General features: G+C 30.7%; 1 protein-coding gene and 1 long non-coding RNA gene across 4 annotated transcripts; one reads left to right on the top strand and one right to left on the bottom strand.

Moving 5' to 3' along the window:
• Positions 1–4,360: 4,360 nt before the first annotated feature.
• On the bottom strand, positions 4,361–17,012 carry LOC145967769 (fatty acid synthase-like). Its single transcript, XM_083092705.1, has 12 exons — positions 16,746–17,012; positions 16,138–16,646; positions 15,668–15,972; positions 11,775–12,176; positions 10,656–11,674; positions 10,265–10,506; positions 9,313–10,006; positions 7,212–8,040; positions 6,569–7,050; positions 6,161–6,412; positions 4,559–4,810; positions 4,361–4,489 (listed from the first exon to the last, which is right to left on the bottom strand). The coding sequence occupies exons 1-12, from the start codon at positions 17,010–17,012 to the stop codon at positions 4,391–4,393; spliced, it is 5,352 nt and encodes a 1,783-aa protein (XP_082948831.1). The 3' UTR covers positions 4,361–4,390.
• Positions 13,858–17,251, top strand: LOC145967770 (uncharacterized). 3 transcript variants are annotated; one of them, XR_014437552.1, is made up of 5 exons: positions 14,964–15,233; positions 15,637–15,826; positions 16,092–16,270; positions 16,452–16,603; positions 16,883–17,251. It is a non-coding gene; the product is annotated as an uncharacterized LOC145967770 (long non-coding RNA). The 3 variants fall into 3 exon arrangements; XR_014437553.1 differs by lacking the exon at positions 16,092–16,270 and having other exon boundaries at positions 14,973–15,233; XR_014437554.1 differs by lacking the exons at positions 14,964–15,233; positions 15,637–15,826; positions 16,092–16,270 and adding an exon at positions 13,858–13,911.
• The last annotated feature ends 347 nt before the right edge of the window (positions 17,252–17,598 follow it).

The raw sequence follows: 17,598 nt of genomic DNA, 5'->3' as shown, positions 1-17,598 counted from the left end.
TATTTAATTATAATATAATATACTATATTAAATAATTTTATACGACATATTCGACAACTATTTCTCAAATAAAAAAATAATTTATAAGAATGCAATTTATCGTACTTCATCACGCCACGTTTCTATGCTGCAACAATCATAACTTTAACAACAGTCAATTAGTATATAGTTGTCAGAAGCAAATGGATTATTGTAAAACACTCGTACTATTCCTTTTCCATAACTGACCATTAATCTCACTGGACTGTTAAGGTTTTCCAACCAGCCTTTACGGGTTCATTTATCGCTGGTGAAACAGGATATAGAAAATTTTAATTTAGGAAAATTTCATATCAATAAATCCGTATATAGATTTATCTTATTGTTTAATTTAAATTATGTAGAAGTTTAAGGAAAATAGGATAATACTTTATAATTTTATAATAAACTCTTTTGATATTACTCGAAATAACGTAAATTGTTTAATTTATCGTTGTTTGATATTAAAAGAATTTTATACAATATTAAATGTGTGAAGTAATTTTTATATATAAAATTTATATATAAAATCCATAAAACCCAATCATAATTACAATTACATTGTCAGAATCATAGTGATAAATTACATTAAAATATTCTCTTATGATATATGCATTTATTTGACATAACAACGTATTTATAGATAGTCTGCAATTCACGCACGGCAGTGCAATTCACCCCCTCCCTAAATATCTGCAAATAATCTCGAATATACGTCAGATATGCTACATAAATGTAAGAAAACAATATTATTCAGATTAATTATGAAAAATATTAATGTAAATAATTCTAATGAGCACCGATTTGAAAAACAGTTATATCAACACAGAGAATTATTTCAAAGTCGTTTGCAATACACTGGCTCTAAATGTAATATGTCAATAAAAAAGAATTTAAACTTTATCAAAGGTATATATAATTATTATAATAAAAGTACATATATATAATTTTTATAATTTGTTTATCATAAAAATATGAGATACAGGAATCAGTGCAAGAATTTACACTCACTTTGATTTAAATACTTCCAAGAGATAATCATTCATGGTTTCGGTAATTTGAATCGTTTTTCTCTAGTCGATTTCCATTGGATATACGATCTCATCGACGGCAAATTTTTTTGACTTGCGAATAAGTCAAGCTGACATACACCAAAGCCTTAAGGAGATCCTAAAGTCGCCTGTTTTATCGACAAAAACGCCGCAATTTTCGGAAGTGTGCCATTTTTTATTGCCTGTATAGAATTAAAAATCCTTCTCCAGAATTGAAGTATACACGCAAACGGACACGTGAAAACTCTATATAGTATGAGATTTTATATTGAGAAAGAAAATAAGTATAAAATTACATTTTTATTATCGACTTCTTAAATCAACATGGCGTCAGAGCTGTCAACTTGTACAAATATTAGCTTCTTATAAAAGTTTTATAGCTTTTATGCATAAAATTGTAGTTTTCACGATTGTGTACTGCACCGTAGAACATTGTCGAACTATAAAAACTGAATTTAATTGCTTAATTAATAAATGGCATTCTTCCGAAAATTTTAGTCCGTATGTACCTGAAATATCGGTGAAATATCGGTGAAAAATAGAGTGGAAAAAGCAGTGCATCTTCTTTATAAATAACATGATAGAGAGAGATACAGGATGAGGATTAGATGAGGGCGCTGTAATCGTGTAAGAGTTCGCCGTTCAGTTTAGGATCCCCTTAAGAATAAAATTTAGTTAATGAGATAACGTTTACAAGAAATTATTTTTAATTGTAATTAATCGCGCAGAATTTTCAGGCGGAAAACACACCATCTCGATAATCTTACGATTACTTACCACCAAAGTTTTTAAACTTTCGCTTAAAACGCAGATGTCTCTTGTCGCCCGAAGGTTTATAAATATAGTCTTCTTTTTAGTGTATTATTAAATCTCACGTTCGTCGCTATGTGAAATATTATAGATACCTTTTCGATCAAAGTTTTTCTGTCAGCAGACGACAAACCTAATCCCTCGATGTCGATATCAACCTTCAACGAAATCAATTTTTCGAAATAATGAGGTCATTCGTTACGTAATCTATCAAATGACTGCAGAATATAATACGCATAAAATGGTATAATTTTCTTGATTCTTGAATCCCATAATTTTGGAAAATGTATGTGTATATATATATACACATAGAAATATAAATAAACGAATTATTAATATATATAACATTTTTATAACACAATATTACATACAAAGTAGACTTGATTCTGCATTCTCGACGCTTCTGTCGCACCAGCAATAACTAGGAAATTGCCAGTCATTTCTTAATCGTATTGCGGTTAGTTACCGTGGAAGTGCGTGTGATTAGTAGTGTTGCGGATTTAATTTAATTTAATTTAATTTAATTAATCAAAACATGAGAGCAGTACGAATAATTAACGACGACTGTCATTTTCACAGTTTTCGATTAATATTTCTATTTAAACTTGTAGCAAGTTTCCATCCTTAGTTGGCGCAATTTTTTGATACCATTATTTTTGTAGGATATATTATAATTATATTAAAATAATTTCTTGCCGCATAAACTTGCGCTTTTTTACCTTTTTTTTAAAAAGGTAAGTTTTTAGAAATTAGGTTCGTTTCCCGATTCAGCGACTTTCGGACCGATATTTTTCTCGCCTACTTCCATCTAGGGGGGAATTTGTTGGAACTAAATCTCAAACCAAGAGATTATTCCAAATAAAGTCTTGATCATTGTATCAAAGAAAAATTTCGCGCAATTACATCCGCGATAGGCTCTTATTACCCGAATATTAATATCACACAAGTTTATTTTATATTCGAGAGTCGACATCAAGAATCTAAAATTTAATTTTTAGAAATTATATTATTTTCTTAAGTAGATCTTTTTTACTTTTATTGCTTCAAATGTATTAGCGCCGTATCTGCAATTTTAATATAAGCAGGAAACCATGCTATAAGCAAGTAATTGCAATGTTAAGCTAATTAAGTAACTTTTTAAAAAATAAATTATTAGTTTAAATTGAAGGCTTTCTATGAGAGAAGTAAAGGGAGAATAATATTTTCAGTTGAAAAATATATATTGGAATCAGAGTAACATTCTATAATAAAATATTTTTTGTTACATAATTTCATAAATTCTCATTCCTGCTGAAGAAAAATATTATCATTTTTCTAATTTTTTAATGTCTTAAAAGAGGTTCCACAGAATATCAAATTACTTTCATCAAGGTACAATGTCTGCCTTATATATATATTCATATATTATATATAATAAACATAAATTAAAAAAATAATAATAAAAATTACACAATATAGCATAATATACCATAACAATATACCATGAACCATATAACAATAAAATATACCATGACAAAATAAAAATTAAATATACAGATTATAAAGTTCGTTATATAGAACGTATATCTTTCGCAGCTTTCATTCCAACAATAAAAGAATCAAAAGATAAACTTGAATCAATAAAAAACAATGATATTGCTATTTGAATGTCTCAATTCCATATGGTAAGATTCAGCTAATTTTATTATTTAACTTGCTCTTTATTATTTAACCTATCACTACTCAAAATGCGGTTAAATTATACATGTCATTAATTTCATATGTCATTAATATCGCAGAGCGTAGCTAACGCAATCTTCTATCGAGAGAAAAACTGTACGTTTTCTCTTTTTGTATTGTGTAGATGTGCATTGATGACGGTGATGATAAAGATCTTTCTTAAATGAAAATTTCCAACTTTGCATCATGATATCTCCATTTATAGATCACGCAGAACAAAAATAAAGATACTTTTTTTTATACAATTCAAACTCGCTCTATCGATTAAGCTTAAGAATTCGATCCGTTCAATCGTTGTTAAGATTCGATAATCTGATGACTCTCAATCCGACTTAATCGATAGAGCCAGTTTGAATTGCATAAAGAAAGTATCTTTATTTTTGTTCTGCGTGATCTATAAACGGAGATATCATGATGCAAACTCGAAATATAGAAATTTTCATTTAAGAAAGATCTTTATCATCACCGCACATCTACACAATACAAAAAGAGAAAACGTACAGTTTCTCTCTCGACAGAAGATTGCATTAGCGGCGCTCTGTGATTTTAATGACATATGACATTAGTGACATGTATAATTTAACAGCATTTTGAGTGACAGGTTAAATAATAAAGTGCAAGTTAAATAATAAAATTCGCTGTATCTTAACATATGAAATTGAGACATTCAAATAGCAATATCATTGTTTATTGTTGGTTCAGGTTTATCTTTTTATCCTTTTATTGTTGGAATAGAATCATTGTTAGAGAAAACGCGTATAGTTCTCTCTTCTTATTCATATTTTTATAATTTACAATAATTCATTAATAAGTGATACTACTTCGTCCATCTCCATTATTGTGATATGAGTACCTTCCACGTAATGTATTTGTACTGCACTTTCGGTAATCTAAAAATATTTTTTATTTATAAAAATAATCTTAAAAATGACAAAACATTACGTTCTAATCAAATTTACCTTATGTAGACCATAATCCTCTTCAGTAAAAGTGATAGACATAACTGTGGGTTTTAATAAGATTATAGATGATTTAAGACGTGGCAATGATGTTATATTATAATCTCGTATAGCGATTATATGATCGTAAATCGTCGAACATAACAATCTCTGATTTTCAACAGTTAATTCATTGATATCCTTCGAAAAGCTTGCAGTAAATAATTCTAATTTCTCTTCCCACGTATTGCACTTATTTAGTTCTAATGCAAACTGTAAATAATAATATTGTATCAGTACAACAAAATGACAATCTGCATTTTAAACTGAAATAAAATAGGTAAATGTTTACTTTAGGTTATACAGCTCAAAAAATTTTTATTTTTACATATGCTGTAGTGTATATATTTCCTAAATAATATACTGTTTGAATTTTGCGGCGGTCTCTCTTCGTTCCTGAGATATGCGATTTTGAAATTTTATACTTACTTGTATCATTTTTTCGTTACATTCTAAATATGTTTCTAAATATTTATATTTTTCTGTTACATTTACCGAGGTCATTTTTCTGAATAACTTTCAGAAAGTTTTAGCCACTTGTTATTTATTAAATAGTTATTAACAAAAAGTTTCATGAATAGAATATAATTTTACCACATCATATATGTTTAAGAAGAAATATATTTAATAGAATATATCTATTTGTAAACTTTGCTTTGTCTTGCAAAGTACATGCGTGGACACCGTGTGTTCCGCTACCCCCCCCCCAACAGGGGGACTCCACTTTCGGAAGATATAACCTAATCTAACCTGTGTCTGAAGTGTAAGAAATATTTTATTTTGACATATGACATTTCGCTTCACATGGTTCATATGGTTCATGAGTTTATATAAGTTTGCAACTTTCTATGCAAAGCCAGATATATTCCATAATTCAGACATGGGTTGGGTTAGATTACATCTTCCGAAAGTGGAGCTCCCCCCGTATAATAGGGACGGGCGGAACACACGGTATCCACGCGTGTACTTTGCAAAGCAAAGGAAGTTATATACAAACACTTATTAAATGTTACACTGGCTTCAAGATTTTTAGCGAAACTAAACAATAATTCTATAGCTTAGCGACATGGAAGCGACAACGAGCAAACGTAAACAAAAAAATATAAACACATAAGTAAAATATAATATGAAACCGTGATGAGCAAATGTAAACACATAAATAGAAACGTGAAAAGATGACATAAAAGTACGAAATTTCAAAAGTGCATATCTCAGAAACGAAAAGAGATCACTGCAAAATTCTAACGGTGTATTATTTAGAAATGTATCCTCTAGAACATATGTGAAAATAAAAATTTTTCGGGCTGTGTAACCTAAAGTAAACATTTACAATAAAATAATATGCTTATATTATATTATGTTATTTCATATAATTTTAATTACGTTAAAGAAACTTTACAAAATCTGTAATTTAGATTATATAAAATAATATAATAAAAAATTTAGCTTATTTTATAATTTTAAAGCACATTCTAACAAATTATTTCAAAATTTTTCCTCTTATTCTATTAACTATATACTATCCTATTAACTACACATATATATTTTTAATAATTGACTAACCGTTTCATTAGGGTCAAGATACAAATTGATTAAAAAAAGTAAAATGTTATTTTGTAGCTCTTGTTCTGTAGTATAATAAAATAATTTCTTAAGCAAGAATTTCATTTGATCAGGAGCTCCATCTATAAGTATTAAACGTCCGGAGAAATTCTTAGCTTCTAATAATCTTGCTAATTCGATGGTAATTAAAGTTCCAAATGAATAACAGACAATTAGAAATTCTTTTTGACTTTGTATTTTCTCCAACACGCGCTAGAAAAATAAGAAAAAACATGTATGAAACTGTACGTAAAAATGGCGCGCATGCGTGCATGCGCGTATATATAATCAAATATTTATTACTGTTTAAAGTTAAATATACAGCAATTTAAATAAAGATTTGAAATACATTATATAATAATTTCGTACAGGCAGAAGATGTGCTGCTGATTTCATTACTGAACGAGTAACACCCGGCATATTAAGTATACCGTGTTGCAAACATATCGCCGAAGATTTAATTTTCGATCCTATCAGTTTATATACACTTGCACACCCGTCGGTTCCTGGTATAAGGAATATTTCACTCCCAGCAACTTTCCTCTCTGTAGCGAATTTTACATAAATATCTGGACTCAAGTCTGAATCGTTAAGCTTTCGAGTCAACATTTTTAAACCGTCCAAATCATTTACATTAGCTTCGGTGTCATCTTTTCCGTACATCTTTTCTTGTTCAGCTGTATTTGTTAATTTTCTAAGTTTTGCAAAAGTGAGATTTTGAATATCTTGTAGTGTCAATAAAATATCGAATTCTTTCTCCAATGTCTGTTTAATCTCCACTGCCATCATTGAATCCACGCCTAGTTCAGCCAGTGATATGTTTGGTGCCACTATGTTTGGATTTTTTAAACCTATTTTGAAAATTAGAGAAAGAATTAAATATTTACACATGATTTTAATCTGATCTTATCTAATCTTCCAACTGCAATATAACAATTGTTAAAATGTACATTTTTGCAATAAAAATTTATTTTTTATAAGCAAATCTCTTACATAATACTTCTGAACTTACTCATAATGTTAGCAACAGCGTTAAATGGATCCGTTGCTTCGCTAGAATCTTTTTTTTTCTCAGCAACAACCATGCTGCTTACGATTGACCGATCTTGTAGCAAGAATGCTTCTAATGTGTCCAAGCAGGAGGATATTTCTTGTTGCAATGTACCACCAATAACAAGTTCTTTGTCGTCTTCTTGCATATCTGCGACAAGTCCAACGTCACCAATCGCGCCCCACTGTATAGCCAAACCATGTAAACCTTCTTTCATTCTTCTTTCACAAATTCTTTCCATTACGGAATTTGCCATTCCGTAATTTGTTTGGCCCGCGTTACCTCTTCCACATGAAACGGAAGAAAAAACGACAAAATGTCGGAGCTGGGGACAAATTGTTCTGGATAATTCGTCCATCCTTTTCGTCGTCCATGCCTTTGATATAAAGGAATCTTCGAATGTTTGTGGGGACTGATTCTTGAATATTTCATCTTTTAACACAACTGCGAGATTGAATATAGCATCCACGGGACCTTGTTCTTCGGCAAATTGTAATATAGATTTACAGTCTTCGTATTTCGAAGTATCAGTAGCTGCAACGATTTGAACATTCACACCGTAGGATTGCCATAACGTTATTCTTGATCGTTGATAACCGTTTTTTATCCCAGTTCGCGAAGTCAACACTAGGTTCCTTGCGCCACGTAATATTAACCAATCAATTAATTCTAGACCGAAACCACCCAGACCACCTATAACGATGTAGCATTTATGTTCCAGACAGTAGTACCGGGGATGTGCAAGTATAGGTACATCCAGTTCATCTTCTTTTTGAATTTTTATCATTATCTGTAAATAACATTATATTATATCTTAAAGTGTCAGGAAAAAAATAAGATGAACATAAAAAATGAGAAGCTATTATAAAAAATGTAGATTACAGATAGAAAACTATAAGAATGAATAAATTATCGGATAAACTTCCGAAAAGCCCATACCTCCGATTTTTTTTAAACTACGTGTACTTACGTATTTTAACGTGCTGATTACGAATATGATAGTGAAAATTGGCGCAACTTTCATTTTTATGGTGAAAATCATAAAAAATCATCAAAAATTGACGTTTTTTGGATTTATTTTATCAAATACTCGAAAATTCAAAACATGTCCTCCCACATAAAAAAATATAACAAAACTTGAGAGTGTGGAAACTACAAAAGCTAACAGTACTGCGTAGAAGTATCCCAATATATGATCTCGCTTTCCGTGAAAAGTTGCAAACCCATGTGGAATCGTATATGTACTGCAAAATACATGCTTAGATGAGAGGACAGATATAAGATTTAGAGTCCATCGTTTTTGTCGAAAACTATCACTCGTACGGTAAAAATGAATAGAACATAAAATGCATATTTCGAAAAGATGTACAACTTTTGTTTAAAACATTTTTTGAATTTTCCAGTATTTGATAAAATAAACCCAAAAAACGTCAAATTTTGACGATTTTTTATGGTTTTCACCATAAAAATAAAAGTTGCGCCAATTTTCACTATCATATTAGTAATCAGCACGTCAAAATACGTAAGTATACTTAATTTCAAAAAAATCGAAGGTATAGGCTTTTCGGAAGTACACCCAAATTATCAAATAAAATGTAGTTGTGTGTACAATAACAAAATAGAAACAAATTTAAAAGAATCGATAAAAAACCTTTAAAAGAAGGAGAATTTTTCCAAATGTAATGTAAAGAGGAAAGGAGTACAATGGATAACTTTTACATATTACAACATAGTTAAGAAGATAGAATACATAAAAAAAAAGCTGTATAATATTTTTTTTTAAAATCTCTTGAAAAATACTTAAAGTGGAAAAGTTTGCGTCACAACTTACGTTCAATATTAAGTTTTAATTAAGGAAAATGGATAGAAATATTCTTAGCATAGAAATGTTTGCGTTTCAAAATATAAACAGGAAACAAGAGTGATTTTGATTTATATTAAATAATTCTAATATTAAAGATAATACAATGGAAACAAAAGCTGTATACATTTTTTTGAGAATTTAATATTTTAATTCTAATTATACTTTCTCTATTGTACGTACACTAAAAAATGATCATACCTTTCCAATATGCTTTCCAGCAGCCATATATCTAAAAGCAGTTTCTATTTCATCCTTTTCGAAGACTTTTCTGCATAATGGTTTGATGGCGCTATTCTTTAAGCCTTCTTTTAATTTATTCCACATTATTGCCTTACGCTCTGGTTCTGCAGAAAATAACTTATCCAATAAAATGCCATGAAAACTAATGCCTTTTGAAAATGCAAATATTTCTAAAGGACTATTGGAGACCATATCAAACTTTCCAATCTCGAGAAAACGACCACCCTTTGCTAAGCAACGGACGGACGCTTGCAGTTTCTCTTCAGCTAAAGAATTCAATACGATATTCACTCCGCGACCTCTCGTTCCCTGAATAATCATTTGTTCGAAACTCGTATCACGAGAATTTCCGATGTGATCCTCGGGAATAGAGGGAAACGTTTCTCTTATAAAGTCTCGTTTCTCGATACTTCCAACCGTCGTAAACACTTCGCAACCCTCGTAAAGGGCAAGATAAATGGCAGCTTGACCAACACCTCCCGTACCAGAGTGAATCAACACTTTATCGTCTTTTTTCATTTTACCGCTTAAATACAAAGCGTAATAACACGTGCTATATACACAAGGAACCGTCGCAGCGTCTTCCATCGTCCACATGTCAGGTATAATCCAACTAAGATATTTGTCAGTTATGAGAATATTTGTCATTCCTCTGAAAATAATATAACTTAGAAAATCATTTAGAAATATTATAAATTATATATAAAATATAGCAATTTTTTCATTTCTTTCATTAAAAACGTTTCCAATTTAAATATAAGAAATGTATTTTATATCGTTTATTTTAGATCTTTATTTTTGGTTTATTATTAGAATTATTTTAAAGAATATATTCACACATTTTTCTAAGAATATATTCACACACATATCAAGATTCTCAAGTTTCTATCACTACCCAATATTCACTTACCCCGTTGAACACAATCCCATTATTCTTTGCCCAGTTTTATTAAAACCAACAAATTCCATTCCAATTAAAGAATTATTATTTCGTTCGGTTGTAATAAATACGATGGTGAGTCTACCGCTAGCTATCATGACATCTTTAAAATTGATAGATGCATAGACTACTCTTACAAGATTTTCTTCATCATTGTTGATGAAAGATATCATACTTTGCATCCAACAAAGAGTACTCAGATCACCTCGCACCTAAATATAAATAAAATAAATAAATAACAAGTTATTTTAAGCCTTTTAAAGTTACAGTAAGTAAAACTATTATTTAATTTATGAGGGAAAGTATCGCAAATTATCACTATTTCAATTTTCCTAAATACCGAATCTTCTTGAAATCGTACCATTTGAGAAACGTAAGCACTCTGTACGAGTATTGGTTCTAATAATGATAATGGAAAATGTCTGTAGGATCCCCAAATGCCGGAACGTATAACATTGATTGGTAAATCCAGTTGTAGCTGCCTCATGTATAACGATTCTTGCAACGAAAAAGCAGGCGCATCTCCATCTTGAATAAATACACTTCTAATTATTTCACCACCCGGTTCTTTTCGCAAACAATTGACAAGGCCGAGTAGACCGCATTCAAAGTCCCCTTCTGCGACGATTATAATTCTCGTATTTGTGTTGTCATTTTCCACGTTCATGAATGATTTAATCTTATTTACCCACGAAAATTCGTAATTGTTTACATGCACGATCTGTTGATTCGTCTGAAAATTTTGTATTTTTCTTAATAATATAATTGTCTTATCGTTGGTGCGTTTTTCCAAAATTACTTTTAATCCATATTTGTCCAGACATGAGTAATCGTAAATAGTATCTAACTCTTCCAATGTCAGAAGAAATCCCTTTGGCATTATGACAGACAACAATTGTTCGTATAAATCGTTTCTATTTTTTGTTAAAATTCCGAAACCTATGATCATCAAACAATTTTCATTTTTTGTCAGTTTTTCAAATTCTATCCTAGAAATATTATTGGGCAAGGAGATATCTTTGAATCTTTCGTTGATCGCTACTATTTTGATATTGTAACTAATTTGTGGTAAGTCGTCTAAAATTTTATAAACATGTAAAGAACTTAAATTCTCCGGCATCACATGATCGCTATTTTCAATAAATTCGATGATTTTTACGTTTATCATGTTGTAGCACTCAAGTGCAACATGCACCGACATTCTTATTGCATCTTGCAAAGGTATCACATTTAGATCTCGATGAGCAACAAACTTATACTCTTCAAAAACGAGGTTGGCTACATTTTGTCGACGAGATATAGCTGTAGCTACAAGGCCGTGTATTTCTATTCCTCCAGATATCAAAACATCTAAGTGTTTATAATTTTGTATAAGGACTTCTGCGGATATAAAGACAATAGCATATCAAATATATATTTTTCGAAAGATAATATTCGATTAAATATGTATATAATTACATTTATAATACTGTATACTTACGGTTTTCTTTATTTGCAAATTTTTCAATATATTTTATGTGAGATCTTGGATCGATTACCGCTTTACGAATTCTTGTTGGTACAAAAAGGCTTCTCGAATCCTGCCCTAAAATCATCATCTGTAACATATTGTCCATAAATGTTACCCAATTGTCAGTCCAGACAATATGACCATTCTTTCCTGTGATTGACGCGCTTCTTAATCCACGAAATTGGCCGGTATAATGATAACCACGAAGTTTCAACTCTTTGTAAATATCTTTTATATTCATCTCCTCTTTATCATTATCGTTTCGATCAACAAATGTACTACATATTTTCTCGTCTTCAATATTACCTGGAATTCGTACTGTTCCAGTGACGACAGAACTGTACCCTTCGATTATTTCGAATTTGCAACTACCTATAAGAATATAATTATCAATTTCTTGTATAAGTATTTAATTTACAAACGGAAATTCTATTCCATGTTTTATAACGCGATTCTATAAGCTATGTTTCATAACGAGAGGATGTTTTTAACGAAAGTTTTTAAACCATTACAGCCGGCCTTCAATCGTAGAAAGGAAATATCAATCATTGTATGCAATTTGCAAGTTAAATAAATGAAAATAAATTTTAATTTTAACGAAAGTGTTCCCATAGTATGGCACGCCGTTTTGCTATTTAATATCATCATAAAAATTCTATCACATTAAAATAATACTCAAGAAAAAGGAATTATTATTATGTCTAGACATATTTATAATTCATCAAATTATTATTTAGCTATAACATAATTGAAAATGCAGAATTCAAATTATGTCTAGACAAAAAATTAATTCTAAATTTATTTTATGTTATAACATAAATATTTCTCGGGAATAAAAATTATGGACATAATTTTAATTCCCGAATTTTTATTATGTACATAATTTCAATTACCGAATTAAAATTCACGAATTAAAATTATGCACATAATTTTAATTCCCGAATTTCCATTATGTACATAATTTTAATTCCTGAATTAAAATTCACGAATTAAAATTATGTACATAATGGAAATTCGTGATTGGCAACCCTGCACGTCTACGCGCGGCGTTACGTTCGATATCGCGGCGTTAAGCCTTGTGTCCACGATGCTAGAAATCGGTCCGAGTCCTCGGATCGAAAAATGTGTAGCCAATTAATATGCAGTTTTTACGGAAAGGCAGCAATTTCATTGGCTACACATTTCTCGGTCCGAGAACTCGGACCGATTTCTAGCATCGTGGACACAAGGCTTTACACATATGCCCCCGTCCTACGAACGCAATCTCAATGTATAATGTGTCTTTTGCCGCGTTTTTACATAACCTTAAAGTTCTATGTTCAGTTAATGACATTTCCTCGTGTTCCTCGATGACTATTTTCAATAATATGGTTTTTAATCTTTCATGTAATCAGATAAAATAATTGTTTTTACGGTAATTATTCAGTTTAGGGGCCTCACCTCAAATATCGATAAAATTAGACTCATTCGACGCGTTTTTGCACGAAATGACAGAATCTGGCAGAAAAAAGTGTCGCTCTGCTCTGCGAAGCGAAATATTAATGCTTAAAGTTGAGGACTATTCAGGTTAGAAAATCTGTCATACCGATGGCACTAGCACTCACACACACACACACACACACACACACACACACACACGCGCGCGCGCGGAGGGGGTGCAAGGGGGTCCTTTGGCCCCCGTCCCCCTCGCTTCGCGTGGAAAGTTGCAAAGTGGAACCTCGCTTCGCGTGGAAAGTTGCACCCTACCGTAGGCACCCCTACCGGCGGGGTGGGTGCAGGAGGATACAACTTTCCACGCGAAGCGAGATTCCACTTTGCAACTTTCCACGCGAAGCGAGGGGGACGGGGTGGGTGCGGGAGGAGGGCCGAAGGCCCTCCCTTGCACCCCCCCCCCCGTGTGTGTGTGTGTGTGTGTGTGTGTGTGCGTGCGTGCGTGCGTGCGTGCGCGCGCTAGTGCCATCGGTATGACAGATTTTCTAACCTGAATAGTCCTCAACTTTAAGCATTAATATTTCGCTTCGCAGAGCAGAGCGACACTTTTTTCTGCCAGATTCTGTCATTTCGTGCAAAAACGCGTCGAATGAGTCTAATTTTATCGATATTTGAGGTGAGGCCCCTAAACTGAATAATTACCGTAAAAACAATTATTTTATCTGATTACATGAAAGATTGAAAACCATATTATTGAAAATAGTCATCGAGGAACACGAGGAAATGTCATTAACTGAACATAGAACTTTAAGGTTATGTAAAAACGCGGCAAAAGACACATTATACATTGAGATTGCGTTCGTAGGACGGGGGCATATGTGTAAAGCCTTGTGTCCACGATGCTAGAAATCGGTCCGAGTTCTCGGACCGAGAAATGTGTAGCCAATGAAATTGCTGCCTTTCCGTAAAAACTGCATATTAATTGGCTACACATTTTTCGATCCGAGGACTCGGACCGATTTCTAGCATCGTGGACACAAGGCTTAACGCCGCGATATCGAACGTAACGCCGCGCGTAGACGTGCAGGGTTGCCAATCACGAATTTCCATTATGTACATAATGAAAATTCAGGAATTAAAATTATGTACATAATGGAAATTCAAGAATTAAAATTATGTGCATAATACAAATTCTGGAATAAAAATTATGTGCATAATACAAATTCTCTATAAATATTATGTCTTAACATAATAAAAATTTCTTTCCATTTAAAATTTAATATGAAATCTAGGATTAAAATGACAGTCACACGTAATTTTAATTTTCAATTTTTATTCTGTTATAACATAATTTATATTTACCGAATTTCTATTAGGACATGACATAATTTTTAAATCGTGATTTTCTATTATGTAGCTTAATTTTAATTTTCTATTATGTAGCTTAATTTTAATTCACTGAATTATTATGACAGCTTACATATAATTTATATTCCTACAATTATTATTTTGTTACGATATAAATAAAAATACATTAATATTATCTCAACATAATAAAAATGAATTAATATTATGTCTTGACATAAAAATAATTCCACTTCTAGTATAGGCTGTATATTTCTTTATGGTTCATATTTTGAATCCTCTTTCATCGATGAAAGTGCCTCTAAAAGTGGCTTATAACCAATCAGAAGGCTTATAAAGTCACTTTTAGAGGCACTTTTATCGATAAAAAAGAATTTAAAATATGGACCTATGTATTTTGAATTAATTTTGTCAAGACATATAATTTTAATTCATTTTTATTATGTTATAACATAATAAAAATGATGCCGAAAAACTATCTACTTCAGTTTAAATCAATTATTGAATTTTTATTTTAGGTTAAGAAAATCTTATTAATAAATAGCAAAACGGCGTGCCATACCATAGCATTATTAATGGTCAAATACGCGATAGATCTGATATGCATTTGCGTCAGAAACTTAGATATTTTAGGTAATCAATAGTTTTAATGAATTACAGAAAATTAACTTAGCTATGATGTCTTTAAATTGCAATCTTTCGAGCATAGATTTTAGCAATACATTAATTAAAATAGCAAAAGTAAAAATAAAAATAAGATGTATGAAAATCAATCAAATCAACAAAATTAACAATATATTTGTTACTGTAAATTGACAGAAACTAAGATTTCTTGATTATTTATTGTTTACTTTCTCAGCAGAATACAAGCTTAACCAATATACTGTAATTTTTGCTCATATCTACTGTTACTTTATTGGTAAACTGTTAATAATTTGTTTATTAGATACAAATCTTTTCTAAATTTTTTTAACTGAATTTTTTCGTTTATTCATATTTTATGTTTTAAAAAACTTTTATCTTTTTATATATCTAGATCACGAAATTATTTTAATTATACAAGTTACCTTTTTGGATCATAAGAGTTAAATCGACTGGATTTTGCTTTGACAGAATTGTAGAACGTAGGAAATTGACGTCTTCAAATACAATTGGTATATCGAGATGATTTTGCTTTTTTAACCAGCCGATCATTTGCCATATAAGGAAAAGGTATCCTGTAGCCGGTAATAAATTTTTTCTATTAATGACATGTCCAGTAATATATATTAATTCTTCATCTAATAAATTAATGTTAACAATTACTTCCTCAATATCAAGTTTTTTTTGTCCTAAAAAATGGTATATATGCCAATCTTCGGCATGATCCCATCTGTAAAACGTGTTATTAATTTAACAATATATAAAACATTAGCCTTATTAATGTTTAACGTCGTTAAAAATAATGCAATTTAATTTTCCGTTTTTTTAAATTCTGCTATTTTTCTGTAGTAAACATAACGTTGAAGAATCTTATGTTACATTAAGCAAAATTTACCTTATAAGATGAGAAATCATCGGTGTACTACGACTCACAGGAAATTTAACTTCCGGATATAAATTTGCGATTTGCAGCTGTAATCCTGCATTATAAAGTTTTCCAATTCCGTGTAAAAATATTTCAACATTAGGTTTGTGAGAGAATTTGTATAACGCAACATTTGTTACAGTTGCCTTTAACGAATTATTAAGAACGTATTGTAGAATGTCGTGCGACGCTATCTCAATCGTCACCGCATCATTTGGAATAAAACGCACAGCTTCTGAAAATATTACCGGGGCTAACAGATTATTTGTATAATATTTTGCTAGATACGAGATATTTGGAGATGTACTGAACCATTCGTAGGATTCATTCAACATGTTCAACCACTTTGAGCTCGGAGAGACTTTCTGTGGCAATATCTGATCCAAGTATTCCAAAAGTTTAACTCTCGCAGGCTCGACGTAACGACTATGAAAAGGTACATGTCCACAGGAAATTTCTCGTACAGAAATATTGTCATTCTATACAGAAAGAAATTTTGTTTAAATAAAATCATTTATTTAATTCAACATAATTATAAATATAGATATATTATTTGTACTTTTTAAGTGTTTTCAAACCTGTAGTTTAGCGAGGAATGCTCTCACAGAGCTTGTTGGTCCACTCACAATATAATTATACGAACTATTATAACAAGCTACATCGATATCCGATGGACACATATTTTTCATAGTTTTAAAATCTAAATTAATTTCAGCCATCAAGCCACTTATTATTTTTGACTTGAGAAATGCTAAACCGACATAATAAGCCAACAAGATGGTTTCTTCGGCCGTCAAGCATCCATCGGCATATCCACAAATCAATTCGCCAATGGAATGACCCATTATAATATCAGGAGTGATACCAATACTAATTAAAAGATCAACTATTCCGATCTGTATACGTAATATACGTAATTTTTGTTATATATTTCAACACTTTCTATTTTTCTTTTAATTAAAATAATATTATAAAATATTACAAATTTAACTTTCTGCATACAATTATGTAACATATAAAAGCTCTTTTCAACTTCAATTTTTTTACAAGAATTTTGAGTTTTTTATAAAATACTGATCTTAAAGATACGATGCTTCATTAGATAATACAAAAAAATTCCACAATATATAGACGATATATTTTTATTCATACCTGTAATCCAATAAGACCTACAAATAAGTTGACTACGTTATCGAAAATATATTTGTCTTTATTTATTAGAATATCTGTGACAAATATATCATAAGGTTTCAAAACAGTATCGCATTTTTGGATTGCTTTAGCGAACACTGGAAATTCTATTAAAGCTCGACCTATATATATGTATCAATATATAAAGGATATAATTATATTACATACGTTGTCGATAAATTATTTTAAATTATGTAATATTTTTACATAATTAATCTAAACATACATAAATGAAAAAAC

Source organism: Camponotus vicinus, unplaced genomic scaffold, assembly GCF_025532165.1.
Source record: "Camponotus vicinus isolate PSW18456_S1 unplaced genomic scaffold, iyCamVici1.0 SCAF_3, whole genome shotgun sequence".
In the NCBI taxonomy this organism is placed as follows: domain Eukaryota; kingdom Metazoa; phylum Arthropoda; class Insecta; order Hymenoptera; family Formicidae; genus Camponotus; species Camponotus vicinus.
This window is presented reverse-complemented; position numbering and strand designations above follow the sequence as displayed.

Excerpts from the sequence above, each read along its gene's own strand:
- LOC145967769 (XM_083092705.1), bottom strand. The coding sequence starts at position 17,012 with ATGGGTCATTCCATTGGCGAATTGATTTGTGGATATGCCGATGGATGC. Across the intron at positions 10,507-10,655 it reads GTGCTTACGTTTCTCAAATG|GTGCGAGGTGATCTGAGTAC; the intron begins GTACGATTTCAA and ends ATTTATATTTAG. Across the intron at positions 4,490-4,558 it reads AGGATTATGGTCTACATAAG|ATTACCGAAAGTGCAGTACA; the intron begins GTAAATTTGATT and ends AAATATTTTTAG.